General features: G+C 47.2%; 1 protein-coding gene across 6 annotated transcripts in view; it reads right to left on the reverse strand.

Moving 5' to 3' along the window:
• The window catches only part of DAAM2 (dishevelled associated activator of morphogenesis 2), a 115331-nt gene that overhangs the window by 37373 nt on the left and 55449 nt on the right, over positions 1-22509 (reverse strand). For 5 of the 6 annotated variants that reach the window (XM_064361078.1, XM_064361074.1, XM_064361076.1 and 2 more), the window contains exons 2-6: positions 11057-11280; positions 6543-6632; positions 3546-3620; positions 2962-3056; positions 206-539 (exon numbers count right to left, since the gene is read on the reverse strand). In XM_064361078.1, the coding sequence (XP_064217148.1) occupies positions 206-539; positions 2962-3056; positions 3546-3620; positions 6543-6632; positions 11057-11224 (762 nt within the window). In that variant the 5' untranslated portion in view covers positions 11225-11280. Of the gene's footprint in view, positions 1-205; positions 540-2961; positions 3057-3545; positions 3621-6542; positions 6633-11056; positions 11281-18888; positions 19022-22509 lie in introns of those variants that run through there. The other variant, XM_064361075.1, reaches the window with a different exon arrangement.

Raw genomic sequence — 22509 nt, forward strand, 5'->3', positions numbered from 1 at the left:
TACAACTCTTAAGGCTCTGCATGTGTTTTGATGCACGCCTTCCAGGCCCCAGTACTCTTCGCCTATTACCTTCCAGGAGCAGGCATGCAGCCCACATTACCTTCCTTTTCCCCTAGTTCCCACTAAAAGAATCTTCAGGCTCTCACTCACATGTGACACCCCTGCCGCACCCAGCTGGAATCACACTTCCAGCCAGGCCCCTCACCTGGAAGCGGGTTCGCTCCGCTGCATACACCTGGTAATGCAGCATGGCCTGTAGCACCTTCTTGTGGCCGCCAGGCACGAGGCACACAGCACCCAGGATCTCCAGCACAGCCACCTTGGTCTTGCTGTTCTCTGTGCGCAGACTCTGGGCTATGGTACTGATGGCCTCTGGCTGCGCCAGCACATGCGCCCGCCCCTGGGAGTTGTTCATCAATGCTTTGATGCAGCCGATGAGGGAGGTGTGGATGCGGCTCTCACAGGTGGCGTGGTCCATGCTCCGGAGGAAATTTAGCAGACAGGTCAAGCCCTCCAGCTCAATGAAGCGGGTCACAAATCTACAAATCAGAGCCATTAACAAATAAAATAGATTGTATTTGCATAGGATTCTGCGTACACTTTGCAAATAGTTACCCCCTTACCTGTGTACCACCATGCACCTGTTCCACCTACAGTAGCCACTTGATTCATTTGTAGTTTATCTAAAGCACTGAAATCCTATCATCTTCACAAAAGACTTGCATCTTATTTGCATTTTAAATACTATGCATTTGTATATCATTGTCAGTTGCATAGCTAAAATAGTATGAATGTGAAGGAGACGATCATGATAATTATCAGAACTGTTAAACCTGAACACTACTCTCCAGTGAGGATGGAGAGAGGGCTCCCAGACAGGAAGGAAGAGTCCTCAAGTCAAGGGGTCAAGCCTAGGGAAGCTACATTTCAAGGGATCCTAAAGAAAATAGCAGATATCTTGAATGTTAGCAAAAAATAAATAAAAATATATTAAAACCCATTTAGTTCAGGGATTCTTAATTTGGAGTCTGTGTTCTGCTGAAGAATCTGTGGATAGCATTCACAGATCCAAGGACTTGGGTGGGAAAAGAAAATTACATTTTTATTTTTGGTAACTCCTAATTAAAATTTAGCATTTTCCTCAATGATGAATGTAGGCAATAAATGACAGTAGTAGTAGCACAATCTGTGACTTTGTCACCCAAAGAAATCACAGCTATTTTCATACCAAATTACAGCTGTTGCAGGTATCTCAAAATACCATTTACACTCATCAGTACTTGAAAATTATGATGGTTATCAGACTTGCAGCTAGCTCTTGCTATTTAAGATGTAAAGAAGCACAATTGACTGCCATCTCACTTTTATTATTTGTAGCTGTATTTTAATTGATTTTTTTCATCCTGTCTTTCTATTATTCAAAACATTATTTCTGAGAAGCACTCCATAGGTTTCACCTGGGTGCCAGATGTCCATGGCACGTGAACACACATGCACCCTTGATTTAGTAAAATAATTAATGATTATTAAGAAAATTAATAAATTATTTAAGAAATTATTTAATTAAGAAAATTACTATAAATAACATTACTCCTTATCCCAAGTGTATTTGTGTTTATGTTATTGTACAAATACACCTAGAAAATAAAAGAATGTGCTCTCAAACTAAGTTAACATAGGTATTTTTTACTTTTTTCTATTGTATACTTTTCTGCATTCCATAAAATTTCCACAATGACAATGTTTAACTTTTGTTATCAGAATATTATTAAGGGAAATTACCATAAATTGGGGTAGGAAACAAACCTGGAAACTTCCCCTCAACTCCTTTATTTCCTGACCACCTCATCCTTTCCTCTATCCCGTCCCCGTTGCAGAACCCCACCCCTACCAGGATGTCAAGATACAATTAGTATGCTCCCATTCGTCTTGAGGCTGTTTCTAGTCTCCTGGGGAGAGAGCTCAGCTCAGACAACATATATACCCCCACCCAACAGATGGCTAGCTCATTGTGGGGCAGGGAGCTCTTGATTGTTTGCTCATTTCCCTGGTGTAAATACTCCTAGCATAGCCAATTTCAAGCTACTGATGTGACGTCATTGAACATAGAGTTGGGAAGAGATGCATATTTCATAGCGTTTCCACCATGCACATACAATGCATATAAACTCAAAAGTATACGTTATAGTAAAATGTAGAAAAATAATTAGGTAGTTTGGGATTGAAGAGTTTCAAGTATTTATTACCTTTGTTTTGATATAACTTATTGCATCTTAAATTTATATAACTGAAATTTTAATCATAGCTATATTTAACAACCAGCTTACAAAATTGTTGAAAATTTGACAGTCTGCTCTTGCCAGCTGTTACAAGCCAGTTCCAGCACCCCATAGGGCAGACTCAGATACAAGGAGACTCTTTGGGCCCCACACGTTGTGGCCTGGGAATGGAAAGGAGTCCTCCTATGGCTCCAGGACTTCCACTGGCTTTTCCATGCCTGCCTTGCTCCCATTCTAGATGGCAAATCCCATCCAGAGACACTACCACCCTCTAGTGGTTGGAGTACTTCTCTACCCACACATCCTTCTTTCCTGGATGGGACAGTCACCCTGCCCCTTATCCTCAGACCCTTTCTTATGCACCTTGTCCATTTGGTCACCCTCCTATTCTATCCCCTCACCAAAAATAAATCAATAAATTTTAAAAAGCACTTGCCCTTGATTCCTCTTTAGAGAGCTCCTCAGGTCCTGAGGTTTATCCCACTTTCCCAGGTTTCTGTCCCCTCCTCCCAAGCCCTTGCATGCTCCCGGGAGAGGAGCAGGGGCTGGGAATTCAAGTGAGGTGAAACAGAGTTGGCCAGGAGGACCAGCATGGGAGCAGAGCACTGCACAAGGCTTCGAGAAGGCAGGAAACCAACTGTGAAGGGACTCGGCAGGAAGCAAGAGGGGGAAACTGAGTCACCTCATAGGCTGCGTCCGGAGAGCCGTCTTCAGGTCTTCTACAACTTGGTTCCTCATCTCAGTCTCCTCCTCATCAAATGCGTACAGACTCTGCATCTGAGGGCCAGCAAGTAGAAGTGGGCAGAGGTCACGCTGGGCTGCCTGTCTCCCAACCCCCTGCGCTCCAGCCCGGGTGTGACACAGAGGCCATACTCCCTCAGAAAGGGTGAGGCCTCAGGGAATGGTTTACTGAGACAGGGTGTCGGCCCCTGAGAAGATCTAGGTTCTGGGCTGGGACTTCACTTTCCTCATCTGTGAAATGGTGAGAATTACTGGCCCAGTTTATTTCCAAAGTTTATGTGATGCCCAAATGGATTTTACAATGTTTAAATGGTTGAGGGGACTCTGAGATTGCACAGAGTGGGGGTGGATTATGATAAAATTTCATGAATAACTGGAAAGCTGCTGAACTCCAGTGAGTGGGCAGTGGGGTGCTGAGGAGCAGGAAAAGGCAGTTTGGTGTGTGTTGCAGGGAGTGCTGGGGGGATCACTCTCTGCCATAGCCTTTCCAGGTCAGGGCAGGGCAGGAAAGGGGCGGCCACTCACTGCAGCCATGGAGTTGATGCGGTCGATGTAATAGTCAGGCCAGCTGGTCGCCAGCTTGTTGGGGTCCTCCTGCTCCTGAAACAAGAAAAAGGACAGCATGGACCAACAGGCAAGACAGGCCCGTGGCCTGAGAGCCGGAGCTTCATTCAATGTCAGCAGAGGGATTCATTTCCCAGCTCTGCCCAAGTGGGTTAGCTTGGAGGAAATTACAAACCCTCCCAGGCTTCCGTTTCTCCCTTGATGACATATGGATGATGAACACGGACTCTCACGACTGGCCAATGACGTGGGCAGAAACTATGCAGGTGTGTGTGCTTTCAGTGAGCAATATGCACCATTTTTTAAACATTCTTTCCTCTTGTTCTATTTGCTCAGCTCATATTTAATAAAATATAATTTTCTGGCTGTTGAATCTAATTCAAATTTGTGTTTATTTTTATACCTCATTTTACTTTGTTTTCTGATAATCTCATTCTCATATTTTACAAAAGCATTGATCTGTGACAGTTTGGAAATTTAAAAACTTAAGTCTTTCAGGTAGTTCTAGAACTCTAATAGAAAACACTTGGCACATAGTAGGCACTCACTAAATAATAACTTTAGAAAAATTAGAGAAATTTCCAAGGCCTTGGGTTTTGGAAAGACTCAGGAGAACCCCTTAGGCCTGTGATTTAATTCCTGGCAAACTCCTGAATGAGGGGGATGTGCAGCTGAGAGGCAGAGCTCAGATACGAGGACCTCTGGCCCAGTGCTCAGCCCTCAAGAGAGAGGCTCAACTCTTCCCCAAGTATGGGCAAGAATGATGGGAGTTAAAGAAATATTAATGTTGACAGAAAATCCAGCCTTCTCCAGCCAAATGGATCTGCTTCTGGGCCTCACACTCGTCCTGCTCATTCCTGTTACCGTGCCCCAGGTCACTTTGAAGGCTCCTCCCCATCTGCTTTCTCCACTCTCCTGCTTCCAAATCGGCATGAAAACTTAACCTCCTCCCGACCCTCCCTGACAAACCACCTCTCTGCCAGCTGCCAGCTGGCCCTGCAGCTCTCAGCTCCATCCGCTCGATCTTTTCTATGTGGTTTCACAAAATACAAATTTTAGACCAGTAGAAAAGCTGCTTTGTTTGGGTCTTTATGACTTCATATGGTTACATGTGTTAAATTCTCCATGACTGAAGGCCAAACATTCTGTCTTCTGCCTTGGGGAGGGGAATCAGCACCAAAAACAACAGCGTCAGCAACACATCCTTTCCTGCACTTGCTGGCTCATCACTTACCCATGCCATACGCACTGAATGGGCACCTACTAGATGCCAATCGCTGTACTGAGCTCTGAAAGTACTCAGTAAAGAGTCATGGTTTCTACCTTCCATGTAACAGTCTGGTGCCAGAGAAAGAGTGGTAAAAACCTCGGGGCCGCTCTACCATAGAGCATTTACCAACCTTTCTCTGGCATCTATCTGTGTTGGATGTGATGCACCCACACGGGAAGGTGGAAGCGTGTGTGGGGAAATTACCAATTTGGCTTGGAAGGCAGTGAGAGATGCCCTTGTATTTTAATAAATCTTTTTTTTTTTTTTGGCTGTAGAAGAGACCAACTTAAGGGAACTCCATGGTAAATCAATTTGGAAAATGGAGAATGATGAGATATGATTAATTACTCCTGAAATTTCTTTCCTTCCTTCTTTCCATGATTTGAGCTTTTTTAAGACCTGCTTTTTTCACAATGAGATGCATAAACACAGAGTGTTATATTCTGCAGGTGCTTAATAAGTGTGCATTGCGTATACTAGACAATGGCTTATAATGTGTGCAGCCCATGCCTTTTGTCACAGGTCCTCAGGCCCTAGCACTATTCTCCCCAGCAGTCTCGGGTTCTGGCGCTAACTGACTGGGAGGGCTATGGGCCAGTCTTGTCTCTCTGGGCCTTCGTGGCCTCATCTATAGAATAAAGAATGAGACTGCTTTGACACTGCATTGTTTTCCAGGTTCCTGCAACTCTGAAATGGTGTATATTTGAATCCTCCAATGTTATAAGGTCGGTCTGGCTCAGTGTGGAGCTGTGAGGATGGGATAAATGTCTTGAGCAGAAAGAGTAAGAGAAGAGCTGGGCATAAGAGCACCGAGGAGACACGGCTCAGACTCCACCCAGACCTTCCTGTCTCCCCCCAGGAGGGAGGGAGCTTGAGCCTCAGGCGTGGGAATAGCCAGGCTCTGGTCCCCAAACCCCAAAGCAATGTAACAGGGCAGAAGAACAAGCTGGGACCCAAGTTTAAGAAACGGGAGGGTGGAGGGGAGGGGAGGAAAGTGGGCCATGAAAAGAAAATTCAGGAGTAAGAGAAACAGAAAGCCTAACATAGAAAGGGGGCAAGAGAGAGAGACAGCGACAGAGGCAAGCTGAAGAAACACAGAGATGGAGATGGCAGAGAAAAGAACGCACAGCCACTGGGAAGGCAGAAGGGAGAAGACAAAGACCAATTAAGCCCAACTGGAGCCCAGCACACCCCTTTCTAGGGAGGGCCATAGCAGGAGGCTCACAACATCTTTGAATGAGCAAGAAGAGAGGGAGGATATGGTGAGGAGAACAAGGACTGATGTGTGAGCCCTAACCTGGGACAGGGTGGAGGCTAAAGATCAAAAGAGGACACCACTGCCCCACAACCTGAGTTCTTATAGCAAAGCTGCTCCAGGTATGGTCGGGCCTGCCCACCCTCCACGAGAGAGTCTAGACTCTGCTTCTTTGTCTCTCTCCTAGCCAGCCTGTCCTGGAATGCGGCAGGTTCTGCTTCAGGGGTTTTTGAAAAAGAGAATCCGATTTCTCTGAGTGTAAGCTCCAGGAGAGCAGAATTTCCTTTTTCTATTTTATTCACTGCTGTTCCTCCAACACCTAGAACGGTGCTGGCAGTAATAAACATTAGGTGAGTGCATGAGCAGGCCAGGCAGCAAGAGCCGCCCCATGCTGTGGACCCTGAGATGCCATGGGAGAGGTCAGAGAGGGCACCTTCTTCTTGCTGCAGTAGATCTGCCATTTCTTCTCAGGGGGCAGTGCAAACATAGCCTCCCGGTTTTTGTCAGTGAGGTCCAATTCATCCTGCAAAGACAGTAAGAAAAAATGTCTGACACTTGGGATGGTTGACATTAGAATAGTCAGCCATTCAGGAAATTACAATTCCCCTAAATCAATCCCTCAGCCTACTATCTTCCCCATGAAGAGCATCAAACATATGACAAGGCATTTCTTTTCCTATGAGAAATACAGCCACATCCCCTCGCCTCAACCAACCCTATACGTTTTCTATTACACTCCCTTCCTGCCCACCCCCAGCCTTGTCTCTGCAAATCCACCCTCCTGCTCCAGGTAACCCTGTTCCCCGCCCATCTCCTGCACTGCTTTGCTAGCTCCTGATCCTCTCGCCCCAAGTTTCTTGACTTACATCCTCTGTCATTCTTAAGCTTGTGAACACCATAATACAAAGCCTAACAAAGAAGGGAGTTGTCTGCCAATCCAGTTCTGCCTCTCTCAGATTCCTGTCCCAGGCTTTAGGTCTACCTGCCCTTCGAATCTTTCCTCTAGAAATTCTCTGGCTCCCCTGACCTCAGCATGGGCCCTAGCACAGGCTAGAGAGAGCTGGTGAGGACAAGGGGCTGATCAGAGCAGGATGGGTGAGTTGTGCCCAGGGCGGCATCGCTCTGCTTCCGAAGGAGGTAGTGCCTGCTGGAGGCAGCCCCTCCCACTGCAGGACCACCAGGAGAACACACAGGGCTCCATCAGGCTAGTTCAAACTTTCCAAGGCACGAACTAGAAATTTATGAGGTCATATTTGGGGTAACTCTATAGGTATTTTGGGGTGAATTTAAAGGTTTTGCTATGCTAGGTGGCCCCTGAAAAGCTCTCTTTTTGAAGCTGCTGCTTCTATCATTCATGAGCAATGACAGGGCCCATCAAAGGACCAGTTAATGGGCCATGGAGAACACAGTGTGTTTTTTTTAAAAATCAAAAGCAAAACTTGCATTAAGCCTAAATTAAGCACAACAGAGCACATTTCTAACCTTTATATTTTCAAATATAATAAACAGTGAAAACAATATCAAAGGAAGTATACTGGTCTTAAATTTTGATATCTGTAATCTTTTCCCTATACTTTTATTCAAGGGACAATATTAAGACTTTCTTCTCTCACCTAGATCAGAACTGCCTAATAGAAAGATAACATGGGCCAGACATATTTTTTAATTTTTCCAGTCATGTTAAAAAATTTAAAAGAAATGGGTTTAGTCAATTTTAATGTACATTTTATTTAAACCAGTAAATCTCAAATATAATCATTTAAACACATCATGTAGAAAATTAATAATGAGATATTTCACATTCCTTTTTTCAAATTAAGTCTTCAAAATCTGGTGTGCACTTTACAGTTACATTTCATCTCAATTTAGATGAGCCAGTAGGCCCATGTGGCCAGAGACTGCCATTTGGACAGCACAGATGAGGAGTATTCAGAACCCGTCAGTTCACCTGCCTCTGGAACTAAAGACTTGCAGATTTCATCCCAAACACAAGTTCTTCCCTATAACTGCTCTCTGTATATCCCAGGAAGTTCTTTGTCAAAATTCCCAGAACCTAGTTTGAAGTTTCTTTTCCATGATCAAAATCAGACATAAAAGAAAAAGGAGAGTCATGTGCACCTTACATTTCCCAGCACGAACTCTGTGCCTCTTCAACCTCAGTGCCTTTACTTACACAGTGAGTCCTACACCTGGACAGGCCTCCGCACCCACTCACGCTAAGGACCTGGTCTAATTACTATGGCACAGTGTTGGCCTCCTCCCACAAGCCTTCAGTAGACCTTCCCAGGTAAGAATAACCTCTCCCTTCCTGAACTACAGCGCAGTTCCACGTGAGCTTGTATTTGGGTCATCGACACACGTGTCTTTTCCCCAGTGGTCTCTCTATCTCTAAATCAATGGTAGTTTGGCTCAGTCCAGGCTGCATATGACTGACCACTGACTCTCACTCCTTATTAAACCTCACTTCTCTTGTTTCTTCAGCAACCACCCTCCTGACCAGTCTCTCCTGTCTCACCCTATGCTCCTGTGTGGCCTTCCTTGATGACTTCTCCTCTATCCTAACTTTAAATGTTGAATTTCCTCAGGGCACCATTCTCTCTCACCTGTTCCCCAAGATTCAGTTATTATCTCAAACTCTCTCAAACCTGCACCCCTAGGCCAACGGTTTCCTGAGCTCCAGACCTTGGGGCCCAATTGTCTCCTGTATGTCTCTGCTCTGATGTACTTACGTAGTGTTACTATGTGCCAGGCACTGTTCTAAGCGTGTAATGTTCATTTATTTACAACTTATAATGACTTTCCTTACAGATAAGGAAACTGATGCACAGAACAAATGTGTGAATTGATTCATCATCCCAGCCCCATAAACTTGAATCTCCTCCATTATATCTTCATGTCTAGGGCCCCAACATCCATCTAACACTTCATGTCAGAAACCAGGGTGTTCTTTGATTCCTACTCACTCTTTGATCCTACTAAGTCCTATTATCTTTTCTCCTAAATAGCTCTTGAATCTGTCCATTTCTCTCCATTCTCACTGCTAATACTTTATTCTAAGGCGCCATTCTCTCTAACCTGTAGAATTGGGAGGCCAGAGCCTCCACATGGTCAACCCGGAACCCTTCTTTAGCAGAGTACCTTGCATGGTCTTTTAGAAAAGCAGATCGGATCACCTGAAATCCCTGCTTAACATCTTCCACCGCTTTCCACTGCCCTTAGGGTTTAATCCAAAAACTTCGGTTCTTCTGGTCTTCATTGTGTACCCCAAAAGGACCCAGAGACTTTCTGACTTGAGACTCACATATGCTGTGTCTTCTGCAGGAGATCCTCTGTCATTGTCCTAAACCCCATTCAATTATCTAATCATCTTGGTGGAAATGTCACTGCTCGCAGAGGTCATTGTAACTTCTCCCAGTCTAGAATACAGCTCCCTGCTAGACACTCCCATGCCCCCATGCCCAAATGCTCCGTGTCCCAGCACTCATCACACTTTACTCAATGTCAGTCTTCCCTACTAGGCTTTCACGTTCTTGGAGGCAGGGGAGGTGTCTGATGGTTCATCACTACATCACTAGGACCCCCATACAGTCCAGCCCACAGAAGTCTCTCCAAGAAATACTGTTCACTTGTTTGAGAGATACCTGATGCCATTCTTCTTGCAGGCAAGACTTGTCTGACTCACCCTTGTTCTCGCTAAAGTGCATGCAAGGGTCCCTGCCCACTGAAGATGCTCAGTAAATATCTATTGAATGAAAGAGCCAAAAAAGGAACACTGCCCATCATGTCCTTCTTTCAAAACTCACTCTACTCAAGAAAACATCCCTGACTAACACTAATCGGGCCCCAGATGTGATTCTACGCTAGCAAACACTTTGTCCCCCACCACCTGCCCTATCCAGAGGAAAGCTAAAAATCGGGAAACAATGAGTTTTCCTAAAACTGATGCGACGAGGAAGCTGGACCACTTTTTCATCTAACCTGCATAATCTCATCTTACAGTGACCCTGTTATTTAAAGAGCTGGATTGGCTTGACCAGGTATATCTATTAGCAAATACAAGTAGAAACCCACATTCCAACCACACAGCATTGTTTCTTTACTGGCTTACTAATGGCCCACCACAGAATGAGTGACCAAGAGCTAATGGTAGATGAGCTTGTACTTATGGCTCTTTACCAGGCCTGGGACCTCCCTTGGTGTGCAGAATTTGTCTCACCATCAGACCACCAAAGAGGTCTGGAATCATGCTTCTTCCCTAGTCTGCCTCTTTGTGGCCAGGCAGGGTATAAAGCTGCACACACAGGGGCTTCTTGCAAGGGCAGTCTGAGGGCTGGTCTGGGCGGGCATTGCAGAGTCAGCATAGGCCGGTCCTGGTGCGAATGGCAGAGTTTCAGCCTGCCCCTTGCTAGGCACGGCACATAATCATCCCAGGCCTGAACTGGAACCCAGGCATGACACAGGCATTTCCACCTCCACGTTCCTAGCCAATCATCATCCCCTGTTCCGAGGTGCCCAGTGTCTGCCTACAGAATCCCGCTCTGCCCCTTCTTTGTGCCTCAGACATTAAAAGCTCCCAGGGAAACTCCAAAGAGCAGAAGAGAGAAAGGCGTCAAATGTGCCGATGTTCTTTGAGATGTCTCACCATCTTATTTTGCAAAACCCAGAGCTACCCCTTCCTATGATAACCCAACTACTGCACCATGTGGTCTATAATCCAATGCAGAGAGGAGAGAGGACAATTGTTCTGGGGACACACTATATGGTGTCCTTCCCAGCAAGAGACTCTGCTTCCCCCACATAGCTGAGGTATCCTGGGGGCCTACCTCCTCCCAAGAGGAATTTTGAGAGATGGAGACACCAGCACAGGGGCCCTGCCCTCTGTCCAGCTCTGCCTGTCCATCCACCCTCCTCACCATTGTCACTGTCCCTCCCCACTCTCTCACTGACCACCAGCTCTGCGAAGCGGATGTTGAGCTCCTCTGCGTTCGGGATGGGGCTGGAGAACTCCAGGAACTGCAGAGGGTGGTTGTCCCGGAGGTTGATTTCGGGGATGTCACTGCCCCCGAAGCAGCACAGGAAGCCCAGGCCATGGCGGCTCCTCTTGCGAGGGGCCATGGTCACTGCAGGCCAGGGGGTGTCAGCAGGCAGATGCCCTAGGTCCTCATTGTGATCTGGGCAGGAAGAGAGAACACAGGGTGGTCAGGCATATAGTCAGATAGGCCAGGGCAGAGGTCACTCTGCCTTCATGACTCTGTCCCACAGGCTGCAGGGTGCCCTCAACCCAATAACAAAGGCCCCCCACTTCTTCCCACAGCTTCCATCTGTTCCCTCCAGCTCTTTCCACCTGGAGGTATTTACATATCCTCCTAACCATGCCCTCTGAGTGTTACCTGCCAAGATGCTTTCACATTCCCCTTCCTTCCACCCAGAGAAGGACAAAGGCTAGAGTCACTGAATCTGACTTCCAGGTGGCCAGAGCTGACTTTCCATGAATGTACAGACAGGACCCTATTCCCTATCTTCTGTAAGATCAGCTTCCAGCAAGGCTCATTTACTCACTGGATTCATTTCAGGGTCTTGGGATAACTGATTTATAGGCACAGTCCAATGGGGAGGAAATAGGGGAAGAAGGCTGGCAGAGGAAACACTGAGCTAATGATGTGGCGTAGCTCCTAGAGCCTGGGTCTCCAGAGGAGGAGGGGATGGAATGCTACAGAGACTTGTACAGTTATCTACTCAGTCTTCTGTACTCAGGCATGCTTGGATGAATGTGAAATAGCAACAGGCAGTGGTTCACTGATCCTTCTAGAAGGAGGAGGCCAGTTGTCCTCAGAGAGTTACCCAGGGGGTCAGAGTGAAGCCTGGGTACAGAAATAGGACTGATCATTGGAATGCATTTGACATACGGAAGAAATCTGCTCAGATTTTCTTTTCATACCAACCAAGAACAAAAGATACTGTTCTGTCCAGAGACCAGAACTGATGGATATTTAACAGCTGAGTGGTCATTGGAACAGAAAGGGTTAAGTCTCTGGTTCACCACTAAGAAAGCCTAGGCCAAGGATGACCAGCTTGAGAAGGAACACTACCACCGTCATTGATGCTACATGCCCTATAGATCAATTAAATCCAACAATCAGTACACAGGCCTCCTGAGAGGCAGAACCATCCTCAACCACTGGTTCCTGACAATCTAGGGGGGTTCAGTAGAGAGACCATAGCTTATGCACCAAACTGCTACCCGGACAGATTCTCCCTGTCCCATAATTACAGATCTTAACTTTTTGGACATAAATATGGGATTCTGATTTTATGCCTGTTGAATATCATTGGTTTGCAGTCAAGATATTTTAGAATTTTGATTCTTAGCTATCTCTCCTGGATTCAGATCATTAACAGATTAGAAAGCTTCTGTAGTCATCACCCACATCATTGCTAAAAATGTTGACCACGTCAAGGACATAGACCCTAATGATGTAGGAATACCAGGGAACTTTCGTCAGTACTCTCAGGGGACAGTCCTTCAACCAGCTCTAAATCTATGTGACTATGCTGTCATCTAGCCCTCTTTTCTACAAAGTCAACATGAGAGATTTCTCCTAAAGCCCTGTGGAACTCAAGATATGCTAAATCTATGACACTCCTTTGAACCAAGCTCTAGAATCTTATCAAAAGAGAAAATAAGATAAATGTGGCATAATTTGTTCCTAGTGAACTCAAGGTAACTTCTAGAGAACACTGCTTTATTTCCTAAGTCCTAGCTAATAATTTAGTTTAATCTCATCTGGCCTCTCATACATCATGTTCTGTTTTAACTGTCATTCTAGAATTTTTTACCAGCTCTATTTTATCTTTTTTTATAAACTTTGTGACAGACTTTTTAGTAGGCCCAGGAAAGCCTCAAATAACACATTATGGAAGATTGCCTTGCATTATTGGTTATCTTTTTGCTGCGGGCTCTCACAAATATAGTGAGGGCTCCTGGAGGGCAGGGACTGTGTTCTCCTGCTTCTTTGACAGCCTTCCCCAACCCCCACCCGCTTTTTTTTTTTTTTTTGAGACAGTCTCCTGCTCTGTCGACCAGACTGGAGTGCAGTGGTGCGATCTTGGCTCACTGCAACCTCCGCCTCCCAGATTCAAGCGATTCTCTGGCCTCAGCCTCCTGAGTAGCTAGGACTAAGGCACATTCTACTATGCCTGGCTAATTTTTTGTATTTTTAGTAGAGATGGGATTTCACTGTGTAAGCCAGGATGGTCTCAATCTCGTGACCTTGTGATCCACCCACATCAGCCTCCCAAGTGTTAGGATTACAGGCGTGAGCCACCATGCCTGGCCCCCATTTCTATAGCCAATAAAAGCCTTATGCTCCATGAGGGTTCAATAAATATCTCTTGACCAACTGGGAAATGATCTATGCTCATGGAAAAGGAGGAAAGAGGGGTCCTTATTAATCAGTCAAAAACTATTGATGAAAATCGAGGCTACTAGCAACTGTTAAGCAATCAAGAAACTTTGTAAGGAAAAAGAGAACCATCCTAGAGGCTGAGGGTAGGAGAAGCAGCCTGCAGGCTAGCACAGCAATCCAGGGACGTGGCGGCAAAGACCTGGATTGCTTTGCAGGTAATCCGGGTCTTTGCCGCCACGTCCCTGGATGGAGTAGGCTGGCGGCAGAGTAAAACAGAGAGGAAGGCGACTCTGGGGTTCCCCTGGGACTTGATAGCCAATGGCCAAGAGTGGGTAAGACAAAGCCCTGGTCTCTTCCCATTAGGCTTAGTAAAGTACCAACTCTGCCACCAGATAGGGGTGGAATGAATCCCTGGGGATCTCCTGCCCATTGTCAAGTGTGGGATGATCACGTGGAATACAGACCAGATCCCCTTTGTTCCATCAGCCTCCAAAATGCAGCTGCAGCTGGTGAGCAAGACTGCTTTGTTCAGGGCACTAGGCATGGGAAGGGAGCTCTGAGAGGCGGTGAGGAGGCTGGGCTGACAGCACCACGGGGTTCTAAGGAAGGACAGGAGAACCTATGATCTCTCTTCCTGCCTTTAATTCCCCAGCCTCTTGTTCCCTAGTCTCCCTCTTACCTTTCTTGTCTCTACCAGAGGAATCAAATGTGGGAACAGGGGTGGCATATAGCTAGCGCACCTTGGCACAGTCTTACACCAGCTGTTTATAGCCACCACCGCTCTGACTGGCCAGAGCCTGTGCCGTACCTGTTAATTATTAGAGCATCTCCCCTGAGTACGGGGAGTGAGGCACAGTGGTCCTCAGGAGCGGAGAAGTAGACACAGACCCTGTAAACAGGAAGTACCATCCCCCAAGAGAAGGACCTCGTGCACGAGGGGGCTGCTGCATATGTGTCTTTTTGAGGGGCTGCGTGTATGACAGCTCTCAAGTATGTTTATGCTCCTAAGGACAACGCCCTCCCAACCAAACCCTCTTAAGTCTTTTCTTGCCTCCCTTTCTTAAGGCCCCATCTGAACATCCAAGACTAAAATCACAGGCTCTCTGCTGGAAGAGGCCTCAGAAATCATGTCACTTCATGGTAGAGATCCAAAAATTGAGGTCCAAAGAGGAACTGTCTTCTCTGAGATCACAGGCCTAGGAACAGAGCTGGGATTAAAACTCAGGACTCCAGCAGCCAGGCTGTGGTCTGGTCACTGCCCAGCAGACCTTGTCTTCACCGTTAATGGGCCTTTTCTCCCCACCTTGCCTTCTGCTCCCCAATGGCCTCCCTCCACTAGAGCAGACCAATCTCGACAGCTTAGTTTAGAAGTCCCTGTAGAGAGCAGGAGAGGTTTACAGAGGCTCCAAAGGTCGCCTGCTTCTCCTTGTCAGTAGAAGTTGCTTCTATCTTCTGAACCCCAATTCCTGACCCACTCCTGCTCTGACACCTCTTTCACTCCAGCTTCCTAGTGGCAGGGCAGGGTGGGCAGCAGAGCCTTTGAAGTCGGGAAACTGGGATTCCCTCACCTTGGTTTTCTCAGCTGGTGCCCGTGAGTACGCTTCACCTCTCAGAGCCCCAGGTTCCTCATCTGTGACACCCTGATCACAGGGTCTTCTCCACTGGGTTTCGGTGAGGAGTACAGGAATTAGCAGAAGTGAAATGCCTGGAGCACACGGGGCACACACTGGCAGAAGCACCGCCCTGAGGCAGGCCTCCAGCCCCATCATCGCCAGCAAGGTGAGACTCGCCCTACCCAGAGCCTGCAACCCTCAGCCCTTCTCCAGGCAACGATGGAGCCACCGAGGGCTGGCATTCTGGGACTATGTCTGGCCAGATTTAAGAAGTCACCCGGCTCTGCCTTCCTCTAGGACAGAGGAGCTGGGCTTTTCCCTGGGCTCTGAGCTATCTCTAGGTAGAAAGATAAACAAATCTTCATCACTGGCCCTGGACAGGGAGAGGGGAAGGTGAAGTGGCCTTAGCAATTCATTTCTGCAAAACCTCTTTAGAAGAAGAGTAATGAGATTTCCACCTCAGTGGAGAATTAAGAAGCAATTGGAGAAAGGGGATGCAAAGACAGAAGGAAACCCAGTGGACTTGAACTCAGGCCACATAGATTTAAACTGCCCCCACCTCCACCCACTTTTCTCTCCATGAAAACTTCCCCAGCGCCGGCAGCTCCCTGCCTCCACATCCTGTCTCCTTGCTCCCTCCCCTCTTCCTGTGGGGATGAGGGCTCTTCAGGACTGTTAGTCCCCAAGCACAGACTAACTGGCCTAAGACACCAGACCATAGGTCACAGCCTGTTAAGCAACGCCTCCCATGGCTCCAGCCTGACCGCACCCATCACAGTCAAAGGCCCTCTATGTTGCAGCAAAAGCACATTGCTCATCCCAGTTCTGTCACTCCCCAGCGGGGGTTCAGCAGCCACAGTGTTAGTCTCTCTGGGCCTCAGTTTCCTTTCTGTGCAATGGCAGGGTTGGACTAAAGATCTCCAAGGACTTTACCAGCCCTGACCTTTCACACTGCCTGTGCAATCCTATTCCCAAAGGCTTCCCAAGGGCCTGTCCTCAGCCTGCACTGAGCACGTCCCCCACATTGCTCTCCAAGCCAGGAAGGACTTCCTACCACTTGAGCTCATTCCTTCCATTTGGTTGGTAAAGATGGAATCCTAGCCCTTACCCTCAAACCCTAACCCCTAGCCTCTGCACATAGCAGCTTTTACATTTCAGGACTCCAAAAGCCCCACGTCATCAGTGCTTATCCCTGAGTCTTACACAGAAACAGAAAGATACTGACCCTTGAGACTTTTCTATGTGCCAGACACTGGCTTCATCTACATTTTATTCCCCCAACAACTTCTTAGATAGTTGGCTTCACTTTAAAGAACTTACGGAGAAGGAATACCAAAAACGCAAATACAAAAACAAAAGCCACAAAGACTGTTGTTCAGAGTGGTTAAGTAGCTTGCCTAAGGTCACACAGCTAGTTAGGGACACAGTCAGGATTCAAATCCAGGACTGTCTGACTCTAAAGCTGTAAACCACTAAGCCATAGGCACATGTCCAGGAAGTCTGCTCATAGTTTTCTCAAGTATTATAAAGATTCATATTCAGTAATTCATGATTCTGCATTTCCTGTGAGCTGGGCCAGGTGTTTTCACAGGTGGGCAATCTCATTTCAGCTTCACAATGACCTTGTGAGGTGGTTATTAGCATCCCCTCTTACCGATAAAAATCCTGATGTGTCAGGAGCTGTTACATTGCTTGGTCAATGACACACAGTTGCTAAGAGACAGAGCTAGGACTCACAAGCAAGTATTCTCACTCTAAGCCTCGTGGTCTTGTCACAGAACCAAAGCTGACTCATGAGCTCCTCCTCTAGCTCTTGGGGACAATGCTATGGCTTTGGGACATTCAAATTGCCTCCTATCTTCTACCTCCAGACAGAAGAGGAACAGGACAAGGACATGGTATTGACTCTCTCTCCCTGGCCACTTCCACGGTTCCTACTGGGAACCAGGTACTGTACTGATAATTTTCTGCATTATCTCATTTATTCTCCCAACTCTACAATAATATCATGATCCCTTCTTACTGATGATGACATTAAGAGTCTCGAAGGTCAGGCAAGTTGCCCAAAGACCACGTTTTAGAAAGTGAAAGGGCTGGGTTTGAGGACAGTAGTGTCTCATTCAAACACATGTGCTTTTGATCAGCTTGAGCCCATGTGTTGAACCCTGACCTGTGATGAGGACCCAGGAGTAAACAAGGTATGATCCTTTCCTAAAGGTCTCCTTCTAGTAGGGGAGCAAGAGGAGTCCAGGCAGTGATAATGAAGAGAGTTAGAGAGTGAGGTGTTTGGGAAGCATTGAGAAGGGGGATCTGGTCCAGCCTTGGGGGTAGGGAGTAAAGGGGAAGTCAGGGCAGGCTTCCAGGAGGAACGGATTTGAGCTAGCCTCGAAAGAGAGGAGAGAATCAAGGAAGGTTACAAGGGGAGGGAAAAGCTACTCCAGGCAAGGAGAACGGCATAAGCAGAGGCACAGAAGGAAGAGCGTGGCATGTGTGAGCACAGAGTCCTGACCAGTGGCTTTATCCTTTGGTGGCTAAATCAACAGGCAAAGGAAATGGAAAGGGTATGCGAGCACCCTGGTTTGATGGCAGAGCTGCAGGCATCCTGGGGAGCCTGTTCCTTTGCCCTCCTCTCCCCACCAGGTCTCCTGGGGCTGGGGCTGGGGCTGGGAATGGGGCCCAGAGCTTCTGCATGGAACATAAGGAATGTAAACCATTTCCTGCTCCACAGGCGGACGTTGCTCCCTATACACTGACCCTCCATGTGCCATGTGCTGCTGGGTGTCACCCAGGAAATGGCCCCAGGCCCAGCTTGGGGCCTGGCTCTCAAAGGAAGAGTCTAGGCTTTTCCATCCCAAGTGTCCCAAGTGACACTACCAGACCCTCTGCCCACCCATCTCCCCACTGTCCACCTATACCACACCTGCTTCCACCCCAAGCCTCTGCAGACCATCTCCTCATGCTGGTGGACAGCAAGCAGACCTGGGGGTCCCTCTTAACTCTAATCTATCTACTTCCTCCCTGAAGCTGCTGAATTACCATCACCCAGATCTACCCTACACGCTCAGCTGAATTCTGTTCAACTGCCATCAACTCTAACCAGGTGACTTCGAACAAGTTATCTGGCCTCTCTGAGCCTCAGTTTCTTCAGCCACAAAACAGGAAATAATAATAGTAAAAAATTCATAGAGTTGTCAGCAGTATTTAATCAGTTAATATTTGTAAAGCATTTGGAACAGAGCCCAGTAAAAGTAAAGACTATTATTACCTATACAGACATGCTGCTATTCTGCTTGTGAAGATACCTGAATGTTGATGGTACTACAGAGAGTTTTCTTTCCGTAATTTCATTAGTTTTACATATTACTATAGGGCTTGGCAGATATTACAGGGGCCAAGTTCAGCCCACAGTCTGTTTTCGTAAATACAGTTTTATGGGAACAGTCATGTCCATTCATTTAAGCATTGTCTACAGCTAGTACCATGCAACAGAGACCGTATGGCTCACAAAGCCAAAAACACTTACTATCTGGCCCTTTACAGAAAGACTGCCAATCCCTGGATTACTGGATTGATTCCTATGCAACTGAAAATATCCAATTATTTTTAGCACATACAAACACCGATTTCATATGATTCCACTTAATATATCATACTGGCTCCTCACTTGTCCTGTCTGACCCATTAAATTGAGAGTGCTTCCCTCTAAATCCAGCAATTCCAACCATAATAAAGATATAATTATCATTTACTGAACACCTACCATGTTCAAGGTTTATCTCAAACTTTTATCTTCCCTGTTTACAGACGAAGAAACTTGAGGCTCAGAAGGACGCTAGGTGTGAACCGAGGAACTCAAACCAGGTTTCCAGATGCCACTGCTGCTCTGAACAATCTGACTTACTGACTTATACTGTGAGCCTCGGGCAGGGCTGGGGAAGAGACAAGGAGCACTTTCAAAAATAAGCACACGCTCTTTCCAGGATTTGGGGAGCTATTCTTAGCAGCCGCCTAAATTACGGTTTCCCCCTGTGCTCTGGAAAGGGCAAAGAAAGCAAAAGTAAATTCTCTCAGCCTCTGAGTCCCCTCTGTGCAGGCCTAGGGGTGGGAGACACAGGGAGGCATCGCTGAGACCCGAGAAGAGGAAGGAGAGAAAGGAACGTCTTTCCAGAAAAGTGAAACTGAAAATCCCTCAAAGTGACATTTCTCAAACTTGGGGGTGAGGGTGGGAGTTGAGGGTTTTCCAACTGTTTTTCTCATTTTGAAAAATGATAGAGAATAAAGGATTCTTTGATTCACTAAGGCACTAAACAAGCAGATGGTAGTTCTCCCAGGTCATGGTCAAGCATTCATTCATTCATTCATTCATTATCTACCCACCCACCAAGTAAATGCCAAGTATAAAACAATGTTGTGGGTGTTTTAGATGAGCCTGACATGCTTAGGATGTAAGGTAGGAAAGGAGGTACAGCTCCAGGCCCTGGGACTACAGGGGGAGAAGAATGACTTCTGGCTAGGGGGATCTGGAACAATCACCAGAAGAAGGTGGGCCTCAGAAGAAGGGAGGGCGTCAGCACATGCCAGGGGGCCAGGGGTTGTCCAGGAAAGCATTCTCAACAAGTAGCATGCCAGAATGAGAACCTGGCACCAACGACAGCCCAAACGAATGAGAAGCTCTAGCAGGGTGATTCCCACTGCACCTCTCAGGGCTCAAAGAGGTGCAGTGGGAACCAAAACGACAGCCAGAAAAAGGAGGCCCTTGAGTGCCAAGCAAAGAAGGAAGAAGCCATTGAAGAGTGGGTGGCTTGTGGCCGATTGGTTCACTGGCTTACAGTAGAGGAGAGAGTTTGTGAGGTCTGGGGTTAGAAGAGACATTTCTGGTAGCACTGTATGGGTGGGAAGACATGCGGGAGAGGTGGAAGAGGGGAAGAGTTAGGAGGCAAGTCTGTGTGTCTGGGTAAAAGGGAATGAGGCCCTGAACTGCCAAGAATAGAGAGGAAGGGGTCGATGCTGGTGGTGCCATGGAGGGGTGCTGACACGTGAGTGAGAGGATGAGGGGCCACACACAGAGCAAGGACCTGCGCTGATGATGAACTTGGGGAGTGTGGGGAGCTCTCTGGGCAACAGCTATGAAATGAAAGAGAAGGAATTTCAGTGCCCATGTCTCTGGTACCCATTAGAGCCAGAAGTCTGGGGCTCCTGGCCAAAGGGAAATCACCCTATAGAGGAGAACCAGAGGCCTCCCCCATCTGCTTCCCCAGAAGCCAAGCCCCTTTTCTGGCTCACACAGATGGGTCTGCTGTTACTGAAAGGTGCAGAGAAAAAAGCCTTCAGCTTTCCTCTGTGCTCCGCTCCCAGCTCTCCCACCAGAGCAACCCATCACAGAGGCCTCAGCACCATTCCACAGCCCAGGGCTGGGAGAAGCCCCATTGGCTACAATTCCTGGTCCTCCCTCCCAGGGTCCCAGCACAAACAGCATTCTGTCACTCTTGAGGGAAGGACCTCAAGGTTCTGTCAGGCCAAGCCCACCCTAGAAACCCAGCGGGGCCTGTGCACATGGTCCCACCTAGCCCCCGGGGCTGCGCCTTCTCCAGAACAAGGTTCCCTTCCTGCCTTTCTACCAGAAAGGCCCTGCTCCTGCCTTGGGACCCACAGGCAGGGTCCATCTCCTCAGGGAGGGCAGATTGGGATGGCGCAGGAACTGGGGGGTGGGATGGGAGCTGAGCTGGCCCCTGGAAGGCAAATGTGGTTGAAAACACAGATCCAGGGTGACGCCTTACCTCCTCCTAAATTTTGTGCGTACATTTTCACCACTTCATTCATTCTTTCAAACAAATATTTGTTGGGCCCCTAAGTACCATGCTAAGAGCTGTAAAAATATATAATAAGCATGATTTCAGTCTGGTTGAAAAGGCAGACAAATCAATATAATAAAATGTGGACATGGTTATGATAAAGGAAGTCCGAATGTTTGAGGAATATCTGCAGAACTGCATCCCCATGGGAGTTCTAGTCCACCCTGAGCCCTCTGCTCATAAACACGGGTTAGAGGGGGCATCGTAGAGTGGAATGAGCACTGGGACTACTCAGAGATGCTACCAAAGATCAAGAACGGAAGTCCAACCCAGGGTTATTGATACTATAAGAGACTGAAAACACCTGAAATAGTAAAACATAAGGATGGGTTAATACAGGTCAGTTAGAGAGAGAGACAGATGCACACCTGTATGAAAGCCTGAAGTAATTATCTTTGAGTTGCTAGGGTTTGGGGTGATTTTCTTAATTTTTCCAAATTTCCTACTATGAACATTTATTATTTTTTTCAGGAAAATAAAAAATGTTGTTCTTAAAAGAAGAACCCTAGACTAGGAACAAGGAGGCCAAAGTTTGTGTCCCAAGGCTGCTCTACTAGCCTACCTGAATGACCTGGGGCAAGAGAGCATTAAGTACCTTGGGCCTTGTGAATAAATGAGCTGGTCAAACTACGCATTGTCTAAGAGTCTCTTCTTCCCCTGTCACTAGGATCTGTGTCAGACAGTGCTTGAGGTGTTAAATGATGCTGTTGGAACGGAATTCTATCCCATGAGTTCCCTTTAGTTCATCATTCACTCATTTGCTCATTCGTTCATCCAACCACCATTGATTTTTAGCCCCTACTCTATGCCCAGCACTGCTCTTGGGGCTGGGCACATGCAGGTAAACTCATCAGACACAGCTCCTGCCCTCACAGAGCTACAGTCTCCCAAGCTCAGAGTCCCTTTTGTCGTTTGTCTTCAATCCCTAATGCCCCATCCTGTGACTGATTCTCACCACCTTTTTCTCAAATGCCTTGGATGCATTTGTTTCATTCCCAAACACCAGGCTCCAGACCAGCCCCACATGATCGCAAGCTGAGACCAGTGCCAACCTCTCATTTCCCTCTTTCCCAGCCACCCTGCAAACAGCTCTCTGGATGATGCTTCCAGAGTGGTTCTGCATTCCTGGGTTCAGCTGAATTGACAGCAGCCTAGGGCCCCTGGATGGGTAAGAACAGGACACTCACAGCCTAGGTCACACTCCAGAAATTTGTTAGAGGCAGATGAGATGGCAAAGAGGACTAGGAATGGTAGCCGTGAAACGGAGTTTGCAGGACAAAGCATCAGGAGGGATGTGGATTGAGTGGGGTCTAGGAGGGACCCTGAGTCCTTGTGCACTGGACAAGCAAGTACAAAAGATACTAAAGATGAGAGGACAGAGGGAGGAGGAGGAGAGAGAAGACAGGAAGTCACATCTTCGACTCCATGGGTGAAGATGTGGAGAGTGGTATGTGTGTGTGGTGTGTATGTGTAGGGGGTATATGTATATGTGTGGTACGTATTTCTGTGTGTATGTGGTATGGTGTATG

The sequence above is a fragment of the Aotus nancymaae genome, unplaced genomic scaffold (assembly GCF_030222135.1).
Source record: "Aotus nancymaae isolate 86718 unplaced genomic scaffold, 86718_ANA_hifiasm-v0.15.2.pri h1tg000040l, whole genome shotgun sequence".
NCBI classification, from domain to species: Eukaryota; Metazoa; Chordata; class Mammalia; order Primates; family Aotidae; genus Aotus; species Aotus nancymaae.